The sequence below is a fragment of the Somniosus microcephalus genome, chromosome 9 (genome assembly GCF_052327205.1).
Source record: "Somniosus microcephalus isolate GS21.2 chromosome 9, FLI_Smic_1.0, whole genome shotgun sequence".
NCBI lineage: Eukaryota > Metazoa > Chordata > Chondrichthyes > Squaliformes > Somniosidae > Somniosus > Somniosus microcephalus.
The window spans coordinates 121607301-121631083 of NC_140995.1; the positions used below are offsets into that span (position 1 = coordinate 121607301).

Here is a 23783-nt window from a genome sequence, read left to right on the forward strand (position 1 = left end):
CAAAAGTAAAAACAAAGAAAGGGCAACGAGGTAATGTGATTGAGGACACTGATTTAAGTGAGACATGTTTTGTAGGAATGGTGTCATGTGACAATATCAAAAAGGATACAGAAAATGTGCAGCCCTCAGGAATTAACAATGCTGAACATAAAGTTAATGCAGTAAAAGAGGACAAATGGATGATCCCACTGCAGGTAAATGGAGCATTAGTTACATTGAAACTAGACACTGGGGCAAAAGCAAACTTAATCAGTATGAGTGACATTAACAATATGAAAGAAAAGCCCAAAATACAGAAAAAGTCAGTACTACTGAAGGACTATAATGGACAGAAAATAGATCGCTTAGGTGTATGCAGACTTAAAGTGACAGTCAAAGACAAAGTGCACCATCTCATGTTTTCTGTTGTGGCTGAAGGACTTGATTCACTACTGGGTGACAAAGCTTGTGAGGACTAAGAACTGGTCAAGAGAGTCTACCGTATAAACTGTGCCATAAGCAGACCAGATGACTCGGTGGATTCTGTAGTGAATAATTTCCAGGATTTGTTCAAAGGATTTGGAGTTCTACCATTCACTTACAAGATCCAGCTAAAGGAGGATGCTCAGCCAGTGGTACATGCTCCACGAAGAGTTCCAGCACCCCTGCGTGACCGGCTCAAGAATGAACTGGACAGAATGACCACACTAGGAGTCATCAGGAAAGTCGAAGAACCAACAGACTGGGTTAACTCCATGGTATGGGTAAAGAAAAAGAACAATGATCTAAGAATATGCATGGATCCAAAGGACTTAAATGCAAACATAAAACTTGAACACTACCAGATTCCCAAGCGAGAAGAAATCACCAGTGAAATGTCAGGTGCCAGATACTTTACAAAGCTCGATGCCTCACAAGGATTTTGGCAACTAAAACTGGATGAAGAGAGCACCAAATACTGTACCTTCAACACACCATTTGGCAGGTATTGTTTCCTCAGAATGCCTTTCGGGATAATATCTGCATCTGAAATCTTTCATAGAGCGATGGAACACATAACTGAAGGTCTGGAAGGAGTTCGGGTCTATGTTGATGACATCATCATCTGGGGCTCCACACTGAAAGAACACAATGAGAGACTGACTAAAGTGCTACAGAGCATACGCCGGAATGGACTGAAGCTCAACAAAGCCAAGTGTCACTTTTGTGTCCAGGAAGTCACTTTCCTAGGAGATAATCTATCTGGTAAAGGAATAGAGCCAGATATGGAAAAAGTAAACGCCATACTCAAAATGCCCCGACCCACTGACAAAAAAGGAGTGCTACGCATCATGGGGATGATAAACTTCATTGGAAAGTTCATTCCTAACTTGTCAGCCAAGGCTGCCTGTCTGCGAGAGCTGCTATGTAAAACAAATGAGTTCGCATGGACAGAAAGACATGAACAAGAGTGGATAAACCTCAAAACAGTGCTGACAACCACACCTGTACTCACCTTCTGTGACCCAACAAAAAGAATCAAAGTGTCAACGGATGCATCAAAAGATGGCCTAGGTGCGGTCTTGCTACAAGCAGAGGGTGAAGATTGGAAGCCTGTTGCCTATGCCTCCAGGTCTATGACTGATACTGAGTGTCGATACACCCAGATTGAAAAGGAATGTCTAGGCTTGGTAGTTGGAGCAGAAAAGTTCCATGGCTACATATATGGACTTCCCACCTTCACAGTTGAGACAGACCAAAACCCATTGGTTGCCATCATAAAAAAGAACCTGAATGAGATGTCTCCAAGGATTCAACGACTCATGATGAAGCTGCAAAGATATGAATTTGAACTGATCTACACACCAGGCAAATACATAGTGTTAGCAGATGCACTATCCCAAGCACCCACAATGAGTCATGTGAGCTCTACTGAAGAAGACGTAGATGTTCATGTGAGTATGGTCACTGCTGCGCTGCCCGTGTCAGACACAAAATCAAAGCAAATAGCAGAAGAAACAGTAAAAGATACAGGCCTAGAAATTCAGTTGCGTTCGCCAGCCGTTAACGCCATAAGAGGGGTATATTTCCAGCGCTAGGCACTTAGCGCCCGGGCGCAGGCCGATCTGCGCCTACGCCCAAATTCAGTAGACATTTAGCGCCGGCGCAAAGTGTTTGCGCCTGCTCAGCTGCGCGCGCAGCTTATGACGTCATTTCGTCATTCAACGCTGTTTGTGCGCCCCAAACGGGAAATTCAGTGGCGCCCGCCCAATGTGGGCGTGGCGCTGTTAAGAACTGTGAAGTGGAACGCAACAGAGGCCCTGTGGGCCTCGGGGAGCGCTAATTAAAGGGCACTTACACTGATCTATAAAGCCCAGCCATTTTGCTGCAATTACTTTACTGCTTTGGATTTCTGGACAGAGACCAAGGAACAGAGCTTACTGATTTGGGACAACATAGGAGAGGTATTTTTGGCTTCTGGCCAGAGCTTTGACATTTGAATCATTGTGATTTCACTGTTTGCAAGTTTATTATGGGGGCTGTATGGGGTTCCAACCCTCAGTTGCAGCATTATGTGCGAAGGGCTCGCAGACTCTGTGTGAGAGGGCCAGCCATGCCTAGACGCAGAGGGGCCATCAGGCGTCGGCAACGTAGGCCTTACCCACTCAGGCAATACCGGCAGCAGGTGTCCTATCTCACCATGACTGCGGCGCATTGTGTTAAGAGGCTGCACTTCAGAAGGGAGGTGGTTGCAGAGATCTGCCAGCTGCTTCACAGAGATCTGCGTCCACAGCTGATGTGCAGGACGTCTCTCTCGGTGGAAGTGAAGGTCACGGTGGCTCTGAACTCTTATGCAAGCGGCTCCTTCCAAGCCGCTGCTGGGGACATAGCGAACATCTCCCAGTTCGCCGCGCATCGCTGCACCCGGCAGGTCACCGATGCACTTTTCGCGAGGAGACACCAATTCATCTCCTTCCCCATGACCCTAGAGAGGCAGGAGCAGCGTGCAGTCGGATTTGGCAGGATCGCGGACTTCCCCATGGTGCAGGGCGTCATTGACTGCACGCATGTGGCTATGCGGGCACCTATCGACAATGCCGAGGATTACCGCAACCGGAAGGGCTACCATTCCCTCAATGTACAGCTGGTGTGTGACCACAGGCAGCGCATCCTAGCTGTCAATGCCCGCTTTCCAGGAAGCAGCCACGATGCATTTATCCTGCGCCAGACTACTGTGGCTGACCTGTTCGAGGCACAGCCTCCACCAAGGGGATGGCTTATTGGGGACAAGGGCTACCCTTTGTGTACATGGCTCATGACCCCGCTCCGCGCGCCCAGGACCCCAGCGGAGGAGGCATACAACGAAAGCCATCAAGCCACAATGAACATCATAGAGCAAACGATTGGCGTCCTCAAGCAACGGTTCCGCTGCCTGGATTGTTCGGGCGGATCTCTACAGTATTCGCCGGATAGAGTCTCCCAGTTCGTCGTCGTGTGCTGCATGCTGCACAACCTGGCTATCCGCAGGACTCAGGCACTGCCACCTGACGTTGCACCACCACCTCAGGAGGACGAGCAGGAGGACCATGAGGAGGAGGAGGAGGAGGAGGAGGAGTACCAGCCCAGGAGGGAGCCACAAGGTCCAAGGGCCGTCCGCCGGCGGCTTATTGAACGACACTTCTCGGCCCCGTCAGGGAATGGCCTGTGGCAATGAACGCACCTGAATGCAGCCGCTCCGCAAGCCCTCAGCCGGTTAACGCAACAACCACTTGAAACATGACACCTGGACATGCTGAATAAATAAAAAGCTTTATTTTACAAACTCAGGGCCCTTCCCACATGAAACAGAAAAACAGACGAGACCCCCAAAAAACAGTCAAAAACATCTGTCACTCCCACAACCTGGGGAGGAATAACAAAACTTGCCCATCCAATTGGCCTTCATCATCGGCCTTACAAAAATAAGCCCCCCTCTCCACAACACAAACACCCCCATAAAAACAAAAAATGCCTTCATCTTCGGCCTTACCAAAATAAGTCCCCGCAGAACACAAACACCCCCATATAAAAAAAAACGCTATCACCACACTCTACTGGGTGTGCCAAGAGGGCGAGTCCTTATGCAGGCTTCTCCGGCCCCTGCCCGACCTGCTGCTCCGCCTCAACCTGGGCCCTGTGGGTGTGGCAAGGCTGGGGGAAGGCTCATGAGGGCCACAATGCGTGACGGCAGATGCCCTTGGGGGTCGGCCTAGACGAGGCCCGGCCCGGGAGGGGCCGGCTGCTGACTGCTGCAGCTGTGGCTGGCCAGCATCAGTCTCAGCAGCAGCTCGTCGCACCTTGGCTGGGGGAGTGGCAGTGTCGGCTGCACCAATGGGGGCAAGCTGGCTGATGCCAGGCGCGCGCTGTTCACCAGAGACACTGGCACTCGGCCGGGCTGGCAGTGCAGCAAGCGCAGCAATCTGGTGGAGGCCAGACCGCTGTGCTGCAGCAGGGCGGCGGGTGCCCTGGCGATGCCTCCATGCCACAGCGAGTGTGGCAGAAGTGAGTGCCCGAACTGCCCTGGTATGTGCCCGCATCAGATCTGCCAGTGTCTGGACGGCACCACTCATGGACTCGCGACTCGCGTCCTGCGCTGCCGCGAGTTGCTGGACACCCCTGTCCTGCGCTGCCGCGAGTTGCTGGACACCCCTGTCGTGTGCTGCCGCGAGTTGCTCGACCCCCCTGGCCTGTGATTCCCCGAAAGCGACCACACTATGAGCCAGGGACTCAATGGCCTGAGGCAACTGTCCCACAACCCCCATGAACTCCTTGTGGCGCCGCTCCGACGCCGCGGACATCTCATCAAGGAGGCGCACCTCCTGGGCGAGGACCGTCTCCGGACTGGAGGGCGGACTCTCCCTCTGGGGAGAAGGCCGCCGAGCTGCCCGACCCTTCCCGCGTGCCTCGACCCCACTGGGCCCAGGAACTGCCCTCCCCTGCAACACTTCCCCCCTCTGGGGAGAAGGCCGCCGTGCTGCCCGACCCTTCCCGCGTGCCTCGACCCCACTGGGCCCAGGAGCTACACCCCCCTGCAACACTTCCCCCTGCCTCTCCTCCAGGCCAGACGTCTCCCCTCCATTGCCATCCCCTGGCGCGGATGAGGGTTCCCCCGATGTGCCGCCTTCCTCCTGGTCCTCGTCGTCCTCCTCCTCCAAGGGCCTGGCACTCTGAGCTTCAGGGACCACCTCCTCCTCACCAGCTGAAAGCAGGAAGGCACAAGAGTAGCTTTAGAGTGAGGACAGGGCGTCAGCGAGGGAGGCATGGGTGGTGGCATTAGGCGCATTGGTCGGACAGTGGGAAAGGATGTAGATCTGAAGCGCAAGGGCAACGAGAGAGGTCCAACCGGTCATGTCCTTACCAGTGGGTCCCAGTACAGGGTCCGCATCTCCAATGGCAACAGGGCCAGTCACCCGGCCACGCATGAGTCGAGCCACGCTCTCCTCCAGCTCACTGAGCGCCTGGTACTGGAGACGGCCTCCCCCGGTGGCAGGCTGGCTCCTCAAATTCTGCGCCAGCTTGGCCTGCAAGAGAAAGGACAGCCTCTAAGTACAGTGTGGTGCCCTGTTGCTGTGTGCACTGCCTCCCATGGTCGAATAGCTTGGCCAGTGTGGTGCCCTGTTGCTGTGTGCACTGCCTCCCATGGTCGAATAGCTTGGCCAGTGTGGTGCCCTGTTGCTGTGTGCACTGCCTCCCATGGTCGAATAGCTTGGCCAGTTTGGTGCCCTGTTGCTGTGTGCACTGCCTCCCATGGTCGAATAGCTTGGCCAGTGTGGTGCCCTGTTGCTGTGTGCACTGCCTCCCATGGTCGAACAGCTTGGTCAGTGTGTTAAGTGCAGAAAGTGCTATTGATGATCATGCCAGTGCCATAGCTGCGGGAGGAGGGCTGGCCATTAGGCCTTTGAGGTCCCTTTGCCCATAATGTGAGGTGCACATGCAAGGATGAGGAGGACACTGGAAAGGGTACTCACCTTCACCATCCGAGTGAGGTCGTTGTACTTCTTGCGGCATTGGTCCGCACTCCTGGGGACATCGCTGGTGGATGACACCCTGTGGGCGATTTTCTTCCAGGCTCTCCTGTGCTGCCTCCTGGGAGCCTTCTTGCCACTGTCCGGGCACAAGATCTCTCTTTTCTTTTCCACACCATTAACCAGCACCCTCAAAGCATGCTGGGAGAAGCGCTGCGCTCGTTCACGGGCCTTCTCCATGGCTTCAGGCGCTATTTGGGTCCACCAGCAGTGTTGAGGCCTAGCTGCAGGGCTCCACTATGCAGGGCGTGGCAGCAGTCAAAGTCGACCCTTCCCCCTTTAAGAGCTGGCCGGCGTCAGGGTGTCTGCTGTCAATCAAAACATGACCGCACCTGCGCTGCGCCCGGCCTCGGCGTTATCAGTCCGCATCGTCGGCTTAGCGCCTGAAGATAGCAGTGCAACGCCAGTTTCAGCCATCGCCCAAACTCTTGGCCAAATCTACTGAATTTCGGTGAAGTGGCCTACACTTTCCGGTGGGCGCTAACTTTAGCGACCGCCCGACTTTACCGCCCCAAAAGTGGCCAGACTGAATTTCTAGGCCACAGTATTACAAACAGTAATAGAGAACATTCATCATGGTTGGCCAAAAGGTTCCTGTCCAAAATATTTTCACATAAGGTCAGAATTGAGTGTCGCAAGTGGACTATTACTAAAACAGAACAGAATAGTCATTCCACAGGCTCTACATCAAGACATGCTCAAAAGGATTCATGAGGGACACCTCGGAATTGAAAAATGCAAAAGGAGAGCAAGAGACACTGTTTATTGGCCTGGCATAAATAAGGACATTGAGAACATGATAGGCAAATGTGAGACATGTCAGAAACACCAAAACAAACAAGCAAAGGAACCAATGATAGTAGCTGACATACCAACAGCACCATGGCAAAAGGTTGGTATGGACCTTTTTCATTTAAATGGTAAAGACTATCTAATAGTGATTGACTACTATTCTAACAATCCTGAGATGGCGCTGCTCTCAAGCACCACAGCAAGCAGCGTGATAATGCATATGAAATCCATCTTCACCAGACATGGAATTCCCAGGATTGCCATTAGCGATAATGGTCCGTGCTTCAACTGTAAGGAGTGGCAACAGTTTGCAGCACATTATGACTTTCAACACATCACATCCAGTCCTTTGTATGCTCAGTCGAATGGTAAGGCAGAGAAAGGTGTTCAAGTTCTCAAGCAGCTACTGAAGAAAGCGACAGAAAGCAAGTCTGATCCTTATCTCGCCCTGCTGAGCTACCGAGCCTCACCTTTAGACTCTGGTTCTTCACCTGCTGAACTCCTAATGGGTCGCAAGTTGCATACCACGCTACCCTGCTGTGCAAAAGAAAAGCAGAGTAAGGAACTGAGACAGAGACTTCAACTGTTAAAGCTGAAACAGAAATCATACTATGACAAGTCATCCAAAACTCTGAAACCATTGACAAGGGGTGATGTTGTCAGGATTGAGGATCCAGATGCATGGAACAGGAAAGCTACAGTTCTTGGGGAAGTAGGACCAAGGTCATACACTGTTAGAACTGAGGAAGGACAGATTCTCAGGAGGAACCGCCATTCCCTCCTAAAAACACAAGAGACTATCAGCGAGCAAATCGATGACAATGCCGCAACTGAATCTTGTCACTCACCACCAGAACAATCTAACACAAACACACATACAGGCTCTCATGAAAACACATCAGACTTACCTGTGCTGAGAAGATCCACACGTGAAGTAATAAAGCCTGATAGACTTAATCTTTGAGTACAAAGAAAACTACATTGAAAATGTATTGACTGTTGAAGATGTTTATGTTGTTATTGATTGATATGGATTGATACTGATTTTGTTTAACCTCAAAGGGGGATGTAATGATCAGTAACCTGTCATTCTGGAATGGTACACTAGGTGGTGCTGTATGTATGTAAGAGTGGGCTACCCACGATGCACTAGGCTACCCACAAGGCAGCAGTCAAGATGGAGGCCTCTACAGATACTGTACCTAGTCCACATGTGCTCAATAAAGTGTCTAGCAAAAGCTAGCTGTTCTTAATAAAAATGACTAGTTATTAAAGAACATAACACCCATGAAAAGGCAGGCATATCTAGGGCCCATGCGGGTACCCATAGCAACACCTTTGATTTGGAGGAAATGAGTGGAGTCAAAGGAGAAGTTGTTCAAAGTGAGAACAAGTTCAGCCAGGCGGAGGAGGGTGGTGGTGGATGGGGACTGGTCGGGTCTCTGTTCAAGGAAGAAGCGGAGCACCCTCAGGCCATCCTGGAGGGGGATGGCGGTGTAGAAGGATTGTATGTCCATAGTGAAAAGGAGGCGGTTGGGGCTGGGAAACTGGAAACTGTTAAAGTGGCGGAGGGCGTTGGAAGAGTCGCGGATGTAGGTGGGAAGAGACTGGACAAGGGGAGAAAAAATAGAGTCGAGATAGGAAGAGATAAGTTCGGTGGGGCAAGAAGAGGCTGAAAGGATGGGTCTACCAGGGCAGTCCTGTTTGTGGATCTTGGGGAGGAGGTAGAAGCAGGCTGTGCAGGGTTGTGATTCATTGCCGCTGGGGAAGCAAAAACGTTTTGATTTTAAGAAGTGTTGTACAATTTTCATTGGCTAGAATTGCCAGCCCAATTACATTGTGGAAAAGTGCCACTCTGACATTCCTATATTAGTGTACTTTTTTGTTTTCATTGCATATTTGACATTTTAATTGAAACACGGACGCTAGATAAATAAACAAAATACTAGTTACCTTTGTAAGTTTTATTTCCAGTAAATGGTTACTTTGAATTCTTGAATCGAGTTGTGCAACTTCTTTGGTAGATGATTTTACTTTGGCTATGATTTTTACATAGGAAAATACTATTATGGCTGTTGGAAGCACAAGGCAAAAGAATAGTATGCTCAGAATGAAGACCTGTCCACCCACAGAGACCTGTGCAAGCCACCAGTTCAGAGTGCACGATGTACCAAAAGGCTCAGGAGCATAGTCTCCCCATCCAACTAGGGGAATAGTAGCCGAAGATGCGGCATAAAGCCAGACGAAACCCAAACCTATGAAGGTATAGCACTTTTGAAGCCAAATGCCTGCAAAAGTATTAAAATAATTCACAATAGTTATTGTAAAAGCTGGTGGCTGAACTACTGTATTTGCACAAATCTAAACTTACGTGTTACTTACCATATCTTAAATGGCAAATTTTTAGGTATCTGTCCAGACTTACAAAAATTATTGTAATTAGACTCCCACATCCAAAGAAAAATCCAGACCATCCATGCCAGCGGCAGCCAACCCAACCAAAGACCCACCGATGAGCAAAACAAGAGGTCAGGAAGGGTTTTCCTCCAACTGAAAAACATACATGTATGATTAATATGTAGTAAATAAGGATATGATACATATGACTTATTTACTGTCATAACGGACAGCAAAGTAAATAAGGCCCTAAATTAAAACCTTTTAAATTCTGAAATGCTCCTTTCAAAGTCTTGAAAAAATAGACCGAAAAAAAAATCCTTTATAAAGAAAACATTTCAGCAATTTCATTAATTTTCTTCCCAAATTGGCAGTCAGCCCCACTCTACTGCTGTAGGCAACCAAGGCCACCATCGGCCATTTTCCTTGCTAGTGCAGGTGGGAATCTCTCCTGGAGCCCACCAAAATTATCCAAACAAGACTTGCGCTGGGAAATATACTGGGATCAGTGACAGAGAGGTCAGGCAGATACAAAACCCACTCAATGGGGTCGATTTTGTCGAACCTGTCGGAAAGAAGGCGGGACTTCCCCTTTCAGGTTTCTGACCCGCCTACTTCGACGTCTGGCCAATCCGCGCGATTTTCCCTTGATTGACCTTGTTGAGCCCGCCCAGCGGGCTCAGCAGGCCAATTAAGGGCCACCCGGCAACAGGTGACGTCACAGACTGCAATTTCATCTGTCAAGATTTCTGACAGATGAAATATCAATGTTTTACAGCTGTTTGAAGCTGTCAAACACTGACAGTCTGATTTCTAAGATGAGTCCTTCTGCGCAGACTCATTTAGAAATCTCAGCAGCACTAATAGCTGAAGGCTGTCACTTTTGACAGATCGCAGCCGTTCAGCTTTCAGTTCCGGCTGAGTGCTGCGCTCCCGACGGCTACAGGAAGAAAGGCTGTTAAGGTAAGTAATAAATCACACAACACCAGGTTATAGTCCAACAGCTTTATTTGAAATCACAAGCTTTCGGAGCGCTGCTCCTTCGTCAGGTGAAGTGGAGAGATGCATAAAAACACAGCTTATATAGTCAGAGAACAATGTCAGATGTTTACAGGTAGTCTTTCTAACTGCCATTTATCACACCTCGGCAGAGAGATAATCACAGCAATCAAAGGTATAAATGGTGTCCAAACAGGTCAGTCAGGAAAACATTACATCAAAGAGCAATGAGGTGGGGTCACAGGGGGTCAAATGTTGCAGATGCTGGGGTCTGTATGAAAAACAAAAAAACAGACAAAAAATATTTTTTTTTGCTGGAAATCACAGCAGGTCCGGCCGCATCTGTGTGGAGAGGACAAGCCAACGACGACTCGAGTCTGGATGACCCTACATCAGGTGGGGTTACATGTAGCGTGACATGAACCCAAGATCCCGGTTCAGGCCGTCCTCATGGGTGCGGAAATTGGCTATCAGTTTCTGCTCGATGATTTTGTGTTGTCGTGTGTCTCGAAGGCTGCCTTGGAGAATGCTTACCCGAAGATCGGAGGCTGAATGTCCTTGACTGCTGAAGTGTTCCCCGACTGGGAGGGAACACTCCTGCCTGGCAATTGTTGCGCGGTGTCCGTTCATCCGTTGTCGCAGTGTCTGCATGGTCTCACCGATGTACCATGCTCCAGGGCATCCTTTCCTGCAACGTATGAGGTAGACAACGTTGGCCGAGTCACATGAGTATGTACCATGTACCTGGTGGGTGATGTCCTCACGTGTGATGATGGTATCTGTGTTGATGATCTGGCATGTGTTGCAGAGGTTGCTGTGGCAGGGTTGTGTGGTGTCGTGGTCGCTGTTCTCCTGAAAGCTGGGTAATTTGCTGCGAACGATGGTCTGTTTGAGGTTAGGCGGCTGTTTGAAGGCGAGTAGTGGAGGCGTGGGGATGGTCTTAGCGAGGTGTTCGTCATCATCGATGACATGTTGAAGGCTGCGAAGAACATTGCGTAGTTTCTCCGCACCGGGGAAGTACTAGACGACGAAGGGTACTCTATTGGTTGTGTCCCGTGTTTGTCTTCTGAGGAGGTCTGTGCGATTTTTCGCTGTGGCCCGTCGGAACTGTCGATCGACGAGTCGAGCGTCATATCCCGTTCTTACGAGGGCGTCTTTCAGCGTCTGTAGGTGTCCATCACGTTCCTCCTCGTCTGAGCAGATCCTGTGTATTCGCAGGGCTTGTCCATAGGGGATGGCTTGTTTAACGTGGTTAGGGTGGAAGCTGGAGAAGTGGAGCATCATGAGGTTGTCCGTGGGCTTGCGGTAGAGTGAAGTGCTGAGGTGTCCATCTTTGATGGAGATTCGTGTGTCCAAGAATGAAACCGATTCTGAGGAGTAGCCCATGGTGAGTTTGATGGTGGGATGGAACTTGTTGATGTTATTGTGTAGTCTTTTCAGTGATTCTTCGCCGTAGGTCCATAGGAAGAAAATGTCGTCGATGTATCTGGTGTATAGCGTTGGTTGGAGATCCTGTGCAGTGAAGAAGTCTTGCTCGAACTTGTGCATGAAGATGTTTGCGTATTGGGATGCGAATTTGGTCCCCATGGCTGTTCCGTGTGTTTGGGTAAAGAACTGGTTGTCGAAGGTAAAGACATTGTGGTCAAGGATGAAGCGGATGAGTTGTAGGATGGCGTCTGGAGATTGGCTGTTGTTGGTGTTGAGTACTGAGGCTGTCGCAGCGATGCCGTCATCGTGGGGGATACTGGTGTAGAGTACCGAGACATCCATCGTGGCGAGGAGTGTTCCTGGTTTGACTGATCCGTGGGTGCTGAGTTTCTGTAAGAAGTCTGTAGTGTCACGACAGAAGCTGGGGGTTCCCTGTACGATGGGTTTCAGGATGCCCTCGACGTATCCAGAGAGGTTCTCACACAGGGTTCCGTTGCCTGATACGATAGGACGTCCGGGTGTGTTGGCTTTGTGTATCTTTGGGAGGCAGTAGAAGTCTCACATGCGGGGAGTACGTGGGATGAGAGCATGTAGGATGCTTTGAAGGTCTGGATCGAAGGTCTTGATCAGTGTGTTGAGTTGGCGGGTGTGTTCTTTGGTCGGATCTGCGGGTAACTGTCTGTGGTGTTCCTGGTTGGCCAGTTGTCGGGATGCTTCTTTGCAATAGTCCGTTCTGTTCTGTATGACGATGGCTCCTCCTTTGTCTGCTGGTTTGATGACGATGTTGCGGTTGGTCTTGAGAGCGTGGATGGCATTGCGTTGTGCTCGGGTGACATTCTGGACTGTCTTGTGAGTGCGGCTGATGAATCTGGCGTTGATGCATCTCCTGACAGCTTGAGCATACATGTCAAGCTTAGGGCAGTGACCCTCCAGAGGGGTCCAATTTGACTCTTTCTTCTTCGGTTGCTGTTTTTATGCATCTCTCCACTTCACCTGACGAAGGAGCAGCGCTCCGAAAGCTTGTGATTTCAAATAATGCTGTTGGACTATAACCTGGTGTTGTGTGATTTCTTACATTTGTCCACCCCAGTCCAACACTGGCATCTCCACACCAAGGTAAGTAAAGGTAAGTAAAAGTTCTTTACACACTTTAGACACACCAAACACACTTACCTTTACACTCATGCACCCATCACTCACCTGAGCGCCGACATCGCGACCCCTCCAACTCATTCAACCCGATGGCCCGCTGCTCTAACCTGGCGTGGTTTGGAGCCGTTGGGAAACCCACACGAAACCCCTCAAAATGGGGATTAGGCTAAAAACTGCTGTTAACAGGCAGTTAATTGGCACTAATCCCTTCCCGCCTGGTTTCGGCGGGTCCCAGTGCAGGGTAGGTACCCGCCGCCCCTGAAACTTATGTGGGGCGGGGTTTTGGGCGGGATGGTGTCGGGACCCCCAAAGTCATGATTTCACCCCCCCCACACGCCTGAAACCCCACCTGAGGGTTCCCCGAAAATCTAGCCCAACGGCTTTATGTCAGCTTTCAACCAAAGCGGAAAATTTTGCCTATGATATCACTAAACTTAAGAGGGAGCTAGACAAACAATTTTTTGTTGAAAGAAGTGGTTTAAAATTATAAAAGATTGAATCCCAGATTTACCTCTACGGTGCATTCAATGCTAAACGCCTTGTGGGGTGGGACTTTTGACCGCACTGTGAGGATGGCTCCACACCCGAAATGTTAACTGGTCTACTTTTCTCCACAGATGCTGAGGGTTTGCAGCATTTTCTGTTTGTGGTTTGATCTGCTAACTTTTTTTCTTTACTGTAACTTACTTTTTTATACCCCCAACATAATATTGACAAGAGAAGAGAAAAAGACATCAGATATGAAGAAGGGAAAAGTGTTAAATTAAATTGCATTTCACAAAGGTAGCATCAGTAATCAATGATTTGAGAGTAGAATGGAATAATTATACCACAGGCTAAATTGTTTTGCCCAGTGGATGAATAATTCTTATGGAGCCATATGGGCATTAGAGAACATGCTGAATGTTCAACATGTTTGCTATTTGTCGGTTCACTATAGAAAACCCTGTGCTAAACATAAATTGGTTCTCCTAATAATTACACATTAACTTTTGAGCAGACTTAAAGTAATCAGTGAGAATGGTCTCTGCAGTCACAGTGCTTTGAGATAAGCTAACATCTTCAGTGATGTTTCTGGGGCAAAGCAGAAAAATTGTGCAATTACTCTACATTGCTATCAATGAATAAGTTTAAAGAAAAGAATAAGAACCGGTAATAGGCCATTGAAAAAATAAGAAAAACAAATTAAAAGGCATCTCAAATCAATCTATATACCTGGTTGATTTCCCATTTTGACTCACTTATATAGCAGACACCATCACTTCTGCAATAACCTTTAAGATTTATGAATGTTATCAGTGAGATTTACCAGAGTTTACATTAGGAAAAATACTCTAAGTACTTAAACGCAAAACTTTTCATATGAATGAATAGAAACATACTGAGTGGTGGAAACTGAAGATAAAAGGGGCACTGTTTTTATATCAAAAGTATTCAAGGAAGCTTATTTTCTGGAAGGGCTCACCCCTACATCCCTGTTATCTGGCTTTGCTATGGGCGGTGGTTGGGTGGATGGGAGTTAAATTTTAATTTTCTTGAATTAAATTGAATTGATTTAACTCCCTAATCTGCAAATACAATTACTAAATAAAATTCGGCCGCTCTTCAGCTCAGCAGAGGCTGACGTACATGCTATATTGTGGCAATCCACTCCTGGGTGGAGGCCTACCGTAATTATTTAAATGACTCCAACCATGGAACTCAGCCTTTGTCTGGGACACAACTTTGTGGCAGGGGAGGTCCTGCCCCACAGCACTTCTACTGTTGTCACAGTTGAATGGAAGATCTAGGCTCCTATATCTGTTGCAGTATAACCTTCTTCAAAGTATTTTTCACTATTTTTGCATGAAACATACAAAACCTATAGCATCAGATGAAATCACAGCAGCATTACAAACTTCTCTTTTATTTCACTGACAATACCAATGTCACTGTAACAAATGTTGTATTATCTGAATTCCACCAGTAGATAGCAGTACTGAACTATATAATATATATATATACATCCCTTATACTGTTGCTGCAAGCCTCTTAAACCTGCTGCAGTGATTGGATTTCTGCACCAGTTCTGGGTGCAGACCTGCTCATGTCAGGTCAAACGAATGACTGGGTCACCAAACTATAGGCCGGTTCAATCCCTGTCAGAAGGAGCACATTTTGGCTATAATCCAATTGGCTAGCACACAGGTGGAGGATGGAATATCGGGGCCACAATGTTTTAGAACCTTGGAACCATAGAGGTTTACATTGAATAAGGGTGCCCATCATATCTGTGGCTAGAATAATCCAAAGTAATCCCACTGCCCTGATCTCTCCGCATAGCCTCTTCTTCAAATAGTCATCCAATTCGCTCTTAAACGATACAATGGTCTTTGCCTCAACCATTCCCTGTAGCAAAACATTCCATGGTCCAACAACCCTCTGGTTCAAGAAATCTCTCCTATTCTCTCTCCACACTCTCTTACTGATAATTTTAAATTGATGATCCCTTGTCCTTGACTCCCTAATCAATTGAAATAGTCTTTCCCTATTCTCTTGATTAAAACACTTCACATCAGACATTTCTATGAGCGGTCTCCCAATCTGCCACAATAGTCTAGGCAGATGATTGGAGGAAACCCTGGAGGAATGAGGTAAAAGCCGTTTATGCTGTTTCTCCTGGCTTTCAATGGATCTTCCACTGAACCACGCGCAGAAATTCTACCCCATAACTTTAAAGCCATCTATTAAATTTCCTTTTAGTCTCTCCCCCTGTATCTCAAGTCTCTCCTCATAATTATGGTTTTTTATCCTGACATCATCCTAGTCAACCCAATCCATGTGCTTTGTCTGTGGCTTTAATGTCCTATCTAGAATGGGGCCCCAAAACCACATGCAGAACTCTTAACTGTGGCCTAATCACTGCTTTGTATAAATGCATCATTAATTCTTTACGCTTGTACCCTTACTTACAAAACCACAAATTCTATTGGCCTTTTTTATGACTTTATCTATCTGCATTCACATTTTCAGTGAATTTTGTACTTGAACCCCTTGGTCTCTGTTCATCCGCACTCTTCAGTTTCTTTCAATGACGTGTATGCACCAAAAATTACCCACATTAAATTGCATCTGCCAACTGTCTGTCCGTTCCACTAAACTGCCCATGACATCCTTTCTTTTACAGTCCTTCTCAGTGTTTGCCAATCCTAATTTTGTGTGTTCAGCCAATTTATCGCAATAGGCATTAATGGGCTGGATTTCTGGTCATCGGTGAATGCCGTCCGTTACACTTGCACTTGCCCACAGACTTTCTATGGGCTTTTACACAGACAACTATTGAAAAGGCGCAGCACCCTCTACAGGGCATCTGGGGTCTGTGTGAACAGAGAAAGCAACTATACATCTCCTTATCCAATCAGATTGAAGAATTGCTAATGAGCAGCACAGAGTCTCAGCCAGGAAATTAATATTGAATTCAATGTCAAATTAGGTACAGGAAGCAAAATAAAGAGAAGGAAAGAAAGATTGGATTGAGAGAGAGAGAGACAGAAAGAAAAGGGTACATGATAATTTGGAAGGATAGAAGAAAGGAAAGGGAGGTGGGGTGGCTTTGTTGGTAAAAGATGGGATCAGTGCAGTGGTGAGAAGTGATATTGGTTCAGAAGATCAAGATGTAGAATCGGTTTGGGTGGAGATAAAAAGTAATAAGGGGAAAAAGTCTCTGGTGGGCGTAGTCTACAGGCCCCTGAACAGTAGCAATGCTGTTGGACAGAATATAAATCAACAAATAATGGAGGCCTGTAAAAAAAAGTACAGTAATAATCATGGGTGATTTTAATCTCCATATTGATTGGACAAATCAAATTGGCCATGGTAGCCTGGAGGAGGAGTTCGTAGAGTGCATCCGGGGTGTTTTCCTAGAACAGTATGTAATGGAACCAACCAGGGAGCAGGCTATCTTGGATCTGGTACTATGTAATGAGACAGAATTAATAAATGATCTCATTGTAAAGGATCCTCTAGGAAAGAGTGATCATAGTATGGTTGAATTTCAAATTCAGTTGGAGGGTGAGAAAGTTGTATCCCAAACCAGTATCCTGATCTTAAACAAAGGCAATTATAATGGCATGAGGGCAGAACTGGCTAAAGTGGACTGGAAAAACAAATTAAAGGGTAAGAATGTTGAAATTCAGTGGCGGACATTTAAGGAGGTATTTCATAACTCTCAACAAAAATATATTCCAGTGAGAAAGAAAGATTTTAAGAGAAGGGAGCACCATCCGTGGCTAACTAAGGAAGTAAAGGATGGTATCAAATTGAAAACAAAGGCATACAATGTTGCCAAGATTGGTGGGAGACCAGAGGATTGGGAAATTTTAAAAAACCAGCGAAGGATGACTAAAAATATAATAAAAAGAGAGATGAATTATGAGAGTAAGCTGGCAAGAAACATTAAAACAGATAGTAAGAGCTTCTACAGGTATATAAAAAGGAAGAGGGTAGCTAAAGTAAACGTTGGTCCCTTAGAGGATGAGACTGGGGAATTAATAATGGAGAACGGGGAAATGGCAGAGACTCTGAACAAATATTTTGCATCTGTTTTCACTGTAGAAGACACTAGCAACATCCCAATAATGGATAATCAAGGGGCCACAGGGAGTGGGGAACTAAAGACAATCACTATCACTAATGAAATAGTACTCGGTAAAATAATGGGACTAAAAGATGACAAGTCCCCTGGACCAGATGGCCTGCATCCCAGGGTCTTAAAAGAAGTGGCTGCAGAGATAGTGGATGCATTGGTTGCAATATACCAAAATTCCCTGGACTCTGGAGAGGTCCCAGCGGATTGGAAAACTGCTAATGTAACACCCCTATTTAAGAAAGGAGGGAGACAGAAAGCAGGAAACTATAGACAGTTAGCCTAACATCTGTCGTTGGGAAAATGCTGGAGTCCTTCATTAAGGAAGCAGTAGCAGGGCATTTAGAAAAACATACTGCAGTCAAACAGAGTCAGCATGCTTTTATGAAAGGGAAATCATGTTTACCAAATTTGCTGGAGTTCTTTGAGGATGTAACAAGCAGGGTGGACAAGGGTGAACCAGTAAATGTGATGTATTTGGATTTCCAGAAGGCATTCGATAAGGTGCCACATAAAAGGTTACTGCATAAGATAAGAGCTCATGGAGTTGGGGGTAATATATTAGCATGGATAGAGAATTGGCTAACTAACAGAAAGCCGAGAGTCGTGATAAATGGGTCATTTTCTGGTTGGCAAACGGTAACTAGTGGGGTGCCACAAGGATCAGTGCTGGGGCCCCAACTATTTACAATCTACATTAATGACTTGGATGAAGGGATTGAGTGTAAAGTAGCCAAGCTTGCGGATGATACAAAGATGGGTGGGAAAGCAAGTTGTGCAGAGGATTCAAAGAATCTGCAAAGGGATATAGACAGGTTAAGTGAGTGGGCAAACATTTGGCAGATGGAGTATAATGTGGGAAAGTACAAGGTTATCCACTTTGGCAGGAAAAATAAAAAAGCAAACTATTATTTAAATGGAGAGAGATTACAAAATGCTGCAGTTCAGAGGGACCTGGGGGTCCTTGTGCATGAAACACAAAAAAGTTAGCATGCAGGTACAGCAAGTAATCAAAAAGGCAAATGGAATGTTGCCTTTATTTCAAGGGGGTTGGAGTATAAAAGCAGGGAAGTCCTGCTACAACTGTACAAGGTATTGGTGAGACCACACCTTGAGTACTGCATACAATTTTGGTCTCCTTATTTAAGGAAGGATATACTTGCATTGGAGGCAGTTCAGAGATGATTCACTAGGTTAATTCCAGAGATGAGGGGTTTGACTTATGAGGAAAGGTTGAGCAGGCTGAAGAATGAGATGTGATCTTATCGAAACATATAAGATACTGAGGGGGCGCGACAAGGTAGATGCCGAGAGGATGTTCCCCCTCATGGGGAAATCTAGAACTCGGGGCACAGTCTCAGAATAAAGGGTCGCCCTTTCAGAACTGAGATGAGGAGGAACTTCTTCTCTCAGAGGGTCGTAAATTTGTGGAATTCTCTGCCCCAGCGAGCTGTGGAGGCTGGGTCATTAAATACATTTAAGATGGAGATAGACACAGTTTTTGCAAGATAAGGGAGTGAAGGGTTATGGGGAGCGGGCTGGGAAGTGGCTTTGAGCCCAAGATCAGCCATGATCTTATTGAATGGCGGAGCAGGCTCAAGGGGTCAAGTGGCCTATTCCTGCTCCTATTTCTTATGTTTAAAGAAAAATTTACAAGGCATCTCGGGCAGCAACTTCCTGATTTACACGTTTAACTGCACATGTGTGGCCATTGGAAGTTGCCGACGGATTTACACGCTAATAACGGTGAGCACTGTTGGCCTCGCTGTTATTTTTACCGCAAAATCTGCACCGTTATAGTCCTGATGTATCATTCCCTTTTAATTTTCGGTTTAGTTTTACTCTAATTGGAATTCATGGAATTGTATACTTTGATGTACCCTCCTTTCACCTTTAGGAATCTTAGAAAAATATATTTAATTTATACTCTATATGTCTCATATTTGAAGGTTTCCCACTGTTTATCTAATCAGAGCACGGACCTGAGCGGGAGCAGAGGCAGCAGCAGCAGCATAAGCGGAGCTGAGCGGCAATTAAAAAAACCACAAGGAGTAACGTCACAGGATAGCTGGTAACTGATTGGTTGGTAAAGGTCACACCGTTTATTTTCTCTTCAAGTTAGGGGCCAGGGTTAAATAGCTGGTTAGGGATAAAGCAGGAGCTTGGAGATTAGTAACTGGTAATGCTACATTAAATTAGTACCTGTTAATACTACATTAAATTAGTAACTGTTAATACTATCTTAGGCAATCCCTCGGAACCGAGGATGACTTGCTTCCACATTAAAAATGAGTTCGCAGGTGACTGATGAGTCCAATGCGGGACCTACAGTCTCTGTCACAGGTGGGGCAGACGATGGTTGAAGGGGCGGGTGGGTGGGGTGCTTGGGTTGACGTGCGCTCCTTGCGCTGCCTGCGCTTGGCTTCCGCTTGCTCCCGGCGAAGAGACTCAAGGTACTCGGTGCTTCCCGGATGCTTCTCCTCCACTTTGAGCAGTCTTGGGCCAGGGATTCCCAGGTGTCAGTGGGGATGTTACACTTTTTCAAGGAAGTTTTGAGGGTGTCCTTGAAGTGTTTCCTCTGCCCACCTGGGGTTCTCTTGCAGTGCCGGAGCTCCGAGTAGAGCGCTTGTTTTGGGAGTCTCGTATCAGGTATGCGGACAATGTGACCCGTCCATCGGAGCTGATTGAGCGTGGTCAAAGCTTCGATGTTGGGGATGTTGGCCTGAGCAAGAACACTGATGTTGGTGCGCCTATCCTGCCAGTGGATTTGCAGGATCTTGCGGAGGCAGTGTTGTTAATACTATATTATATATTAAATTAGTAACTGTTAATAATATATTGTATTAATAACTTGAATTAGATACATTTTAGTCTTAGGTTTCTGTAAAGTTAGTTAATAGTCGAATAAATAGAGGCATGGCAGGGCAGCTCAGTGCCACGGAATGCGCAACTTGTGCCATGAGGGGAATCCAGGCCGCTTCCCATGTCCTGGACAATCATGTGTGCAGAAAGTGTTATCAGCTGGAGGAGCTCGAGCTCCGGGTTTCGGAGCTTGAGCAGCAGCTGGCGTCACTGCGGTGCATCCATGAGGCTGAGAGCTACATGGATAGCGCGTTTTAGGAGGTGGTCACCCCGCAGCTTAAGAGTGCGCAGGCAGAGAGGGAATGGGTGACCATCAGACAGACAAGGAGGACCAGGCAGATAGTGCAGGAGTCCCCTGAGTGCATCTCGCTCTCCAACCAGTATTCTGTTCTGTGTACTGGTGAGGGCAACGGTTCCTCTGGGGAGTACAGCCAGAGCCAAGTCCATTGCACCACAGGTGGCTCAGCTGTACGGGGGGGAGGAAGAAAGGGAAAGCAATAGTGGTAGGGGATTTGATAGTTAGGGGAGCAGACAGGCATTTCTGCGGCCGCAAACATGACTCCAGGATGGTATGTTGCCTCCCTGGTGCCAGGTTTAAGGATGCCACTGAGCGGCTGCAGAACATTCTGAGGGAGGAAGGTGAACAGCCAGAGGTCATGGTCCATATCGGTACCAATGACATAGCTAGAAAGAGGGATGAGATCCTGCAGACAGATTTTAGGGAGCTAGGAAAGAAATTAAAAAGCAGGACCTCAAAGGTAGCAATCTCTGGATTACTCCCGGTGCCACATGCGAGTGAGTATAGAAATAGAAGGATAGCGCAGATAAATGCGTGGCTGGAGAGATGGTGAAGGAGGGAGGACTTTAGATTCCTGGGACATTGGGGCCGGTTCTGGGGGAAGTGGGATCTGTACAGGCCGGATGGGTTGCACCTCAACAGAGCCGGTACCTGTATCCTTACGGGGAGGTTTGCTAGTGCTGTTGGAGAGGGTTTAAACTAAGTTGGCAGGGGGATGGACATCAGGATGTAGCGTTAGAAAGGAGTAACAAAGGGCACAAAGTATTGGGAGAGACAGATAGCACTAAAGTAAGAAATAGTAAGGTATTAGGTGGGGTCAGACTAAGAGAGAACACAGGATGGTCTAAGATTGGTTTACAGTGTTTGTATGTGAACGCACGGAGCATAGTAAATAAGGTTGGTGAGCTGCAGGTGCAAATAGCCACATGGGATTATGATGTCGTGGCAATAACAAAAAAGTGCAGGATTGTGAATTAAATATTCCTGGATATAAGGTGTTCAGGATAGATAGATGTTGTATCTATGCTTTAATGCGTTCAATCAAGCATGTAGATACGTCGAATTAAATCAGAGTCAGGCAGACAGGCTTATAACTGTGATCTTTACTTTATTCCCTAAATTGGCTGACTGCAGCTTTCCCGGGTAATTCCCATAATGCAATGCACATTACATTACCGTATTAACTGGTGTTAAACTCGCACATTACATTACCGTATTGACTGGTGTCAAACTCGCAATCAATACACGACATCCCTCTTTTCCTTGGAAACAAACTTGCAGTTTACAAACAGTTGCTTACACTAACACTGCATAACTTATTTGATTTATAAACTTTTTACAAACTTGTGTCTTACCACACAACTAAATAATTCCCAGGTTTAAACATTTAACATCACCCATGCAGTTCTCGCATAGTCTATGTTGTGACATAATCAGACAGTCTTTGGGGATTTCTTTTAACCCTTTGAGGTCTGGCTGTATTGGGTATGTCTGACATGTTGGTGTCAGTGGGTATTGCTTGTGTCACAGTGGTATGTGTGTCAGGGTCTACTATACTGTCCTCAGTCCCTTGTGTTTCCTCCTGCTCATGGATTGTCTCCTTTGGTCCATTGGTTCTGTATTTCTTCACAAACTTAGTGTTCCTCGAGTAGCGTGCTCCTTCTGGAGATTCCACTACTACTTGACTCCCTGTTTTACTCAAAACTTTGTGCGGTATGGCATTAAAAGGAGTGGTGAACTTGTCCACTTTGTCCTGCTGTACCAGCACCGTGTCGCCAACTTCCACCTCTGAGTATTGTGTTCTCCGTTGTTCATCTGCGTACAGTTTGGACTTACCTTTTTGTTCTGCGTCCCAGTCACGTACTTCCATGTCTGCGTGCGACTCTGTGATATCTGGCAGCTTTCCTCTCATTTTCCGTTTAAAGAGCAGCTCTGCCAGGCTCTTTCCTGTTGTGGCATGATCAATGCTCCTGTACACAGTCACATATTTTCTAAGTTCACGTTTCCAATCTAGTCCTTCTGACTGAGCAATTCTGATTCTCTTCATCAGCGATGCATTCTGGCGCTCGACTTCTCCGTTAGCCTGAGCCCATTTTGCTGTCATTTTCAGGTGTTTAATCCCGTTGTTTTCACAGTATTCTTTGAATAATTCAGATCTGAATTGGGGACCATTATCAGATTTGCAGGTGATTGGCAAACCATGACGGCTGAAGATTGACTCTAAACTATCAATAACCTTCTCTGTTGTTGTGGAGGTCATGATGTCATATTCATAGTAGCGACTATAATAATCAACTACCACAAGAATGGAGTGGTTGGATGGCAAGGGTCCCAATAAGTCTATAGCTACATCCTGCCAGGGGCCCTCCGGTAATGGTGTTGGTCTCAACGGTTCAGGTGGGTTGGGTCTGGCTACGATCTGACAGTCGTGGCACGCTTTACAGTGTTTTTCAGCTGCCTTGTCCATGCCAGGCCACCAAACCTTAGTTCTGAGATGTTGCTTTGTTCCAACTATTCCCAAGTGTCCTTCATGTGCTAACACCAGGGCTCGTGCGTGTAACACTGTGGGTAGCACGATGCGTGTTCCCCGAAGAACTAGGTACCCCACTACGCACAGCTCGTTTACAATTGCTGCATAAGCTTTACAGTTCTCAAAATGTCCATTTGTGATCGCCTTCCGTACCTCAATCAGCTCTGGGTCGGTAGCAGAGGCTTCCTCCACCTCTCTAGTAGTGAGTGCTTTTGGTGTCCCACTCACAGCTACAAATCTCACATATTCATCTGAGCCATGAGAATGTCTCTCCTGTTTTGCTGTCTCCCCCAGCAATCGTGACAGTGGGTCTGCAATGTTTTGCTTGCCTGGAATGTGTATCACCTTAAAATCGTACGGCTGTAATCTAAGTACCCATCTCTCTATACGGGCACAGGGTTTAGAGTGTGGGCCGTATATCACTTGTAATGGCTTATGGTCAGTTACCAAGTTAAATTTTCGGCCATACACATATGGATGCAGCCTCTCACAAGCCCATACAAGAGCTAAGGCCTCTCTCTCTATTTGAGAGTATTTCCTCTCACAGTCTGTTAAACTACGACTTACATAGCATATTGGCACCTCTTGTCCCTGTTGGTTCTGAACTAGTACTGCACCTAAACCTACAGGACTGGCATCTGCTATCACCTTGGTTGGTGCGTCCTTATCAAAATATGC

The 23783-nt window shown here is 47.0% G+C and overlaps 1 protein-coding gene across 1 annotated transcript in view; it reads right to left on the reverse strand.

Moving 5' to 3' along the window:
• Nucleotides 1–23783, reverse strand: part of opn5 (opsin 5) — a 124925-nt gene that overhangs the window by 10939 nt on the left and 90203 nt on the right. Inside the window, exons 3-4 of the mRNA XM_085998204.1 lie at nucleotides 9198–9365; nucleotides 8769–9103 (exon numbers count right to left, since the gene is read on the reverse strand). Coding sequence (XP_085854330.1) covers nucleotides 8769–9103; nucleotides 9198–9365 — 503 coding nt within the window. The remainder of the gene's footprint in view (nucleotides 1–8768; nucleotides 9104–9197; nucleotides 9366–23783) is intronic.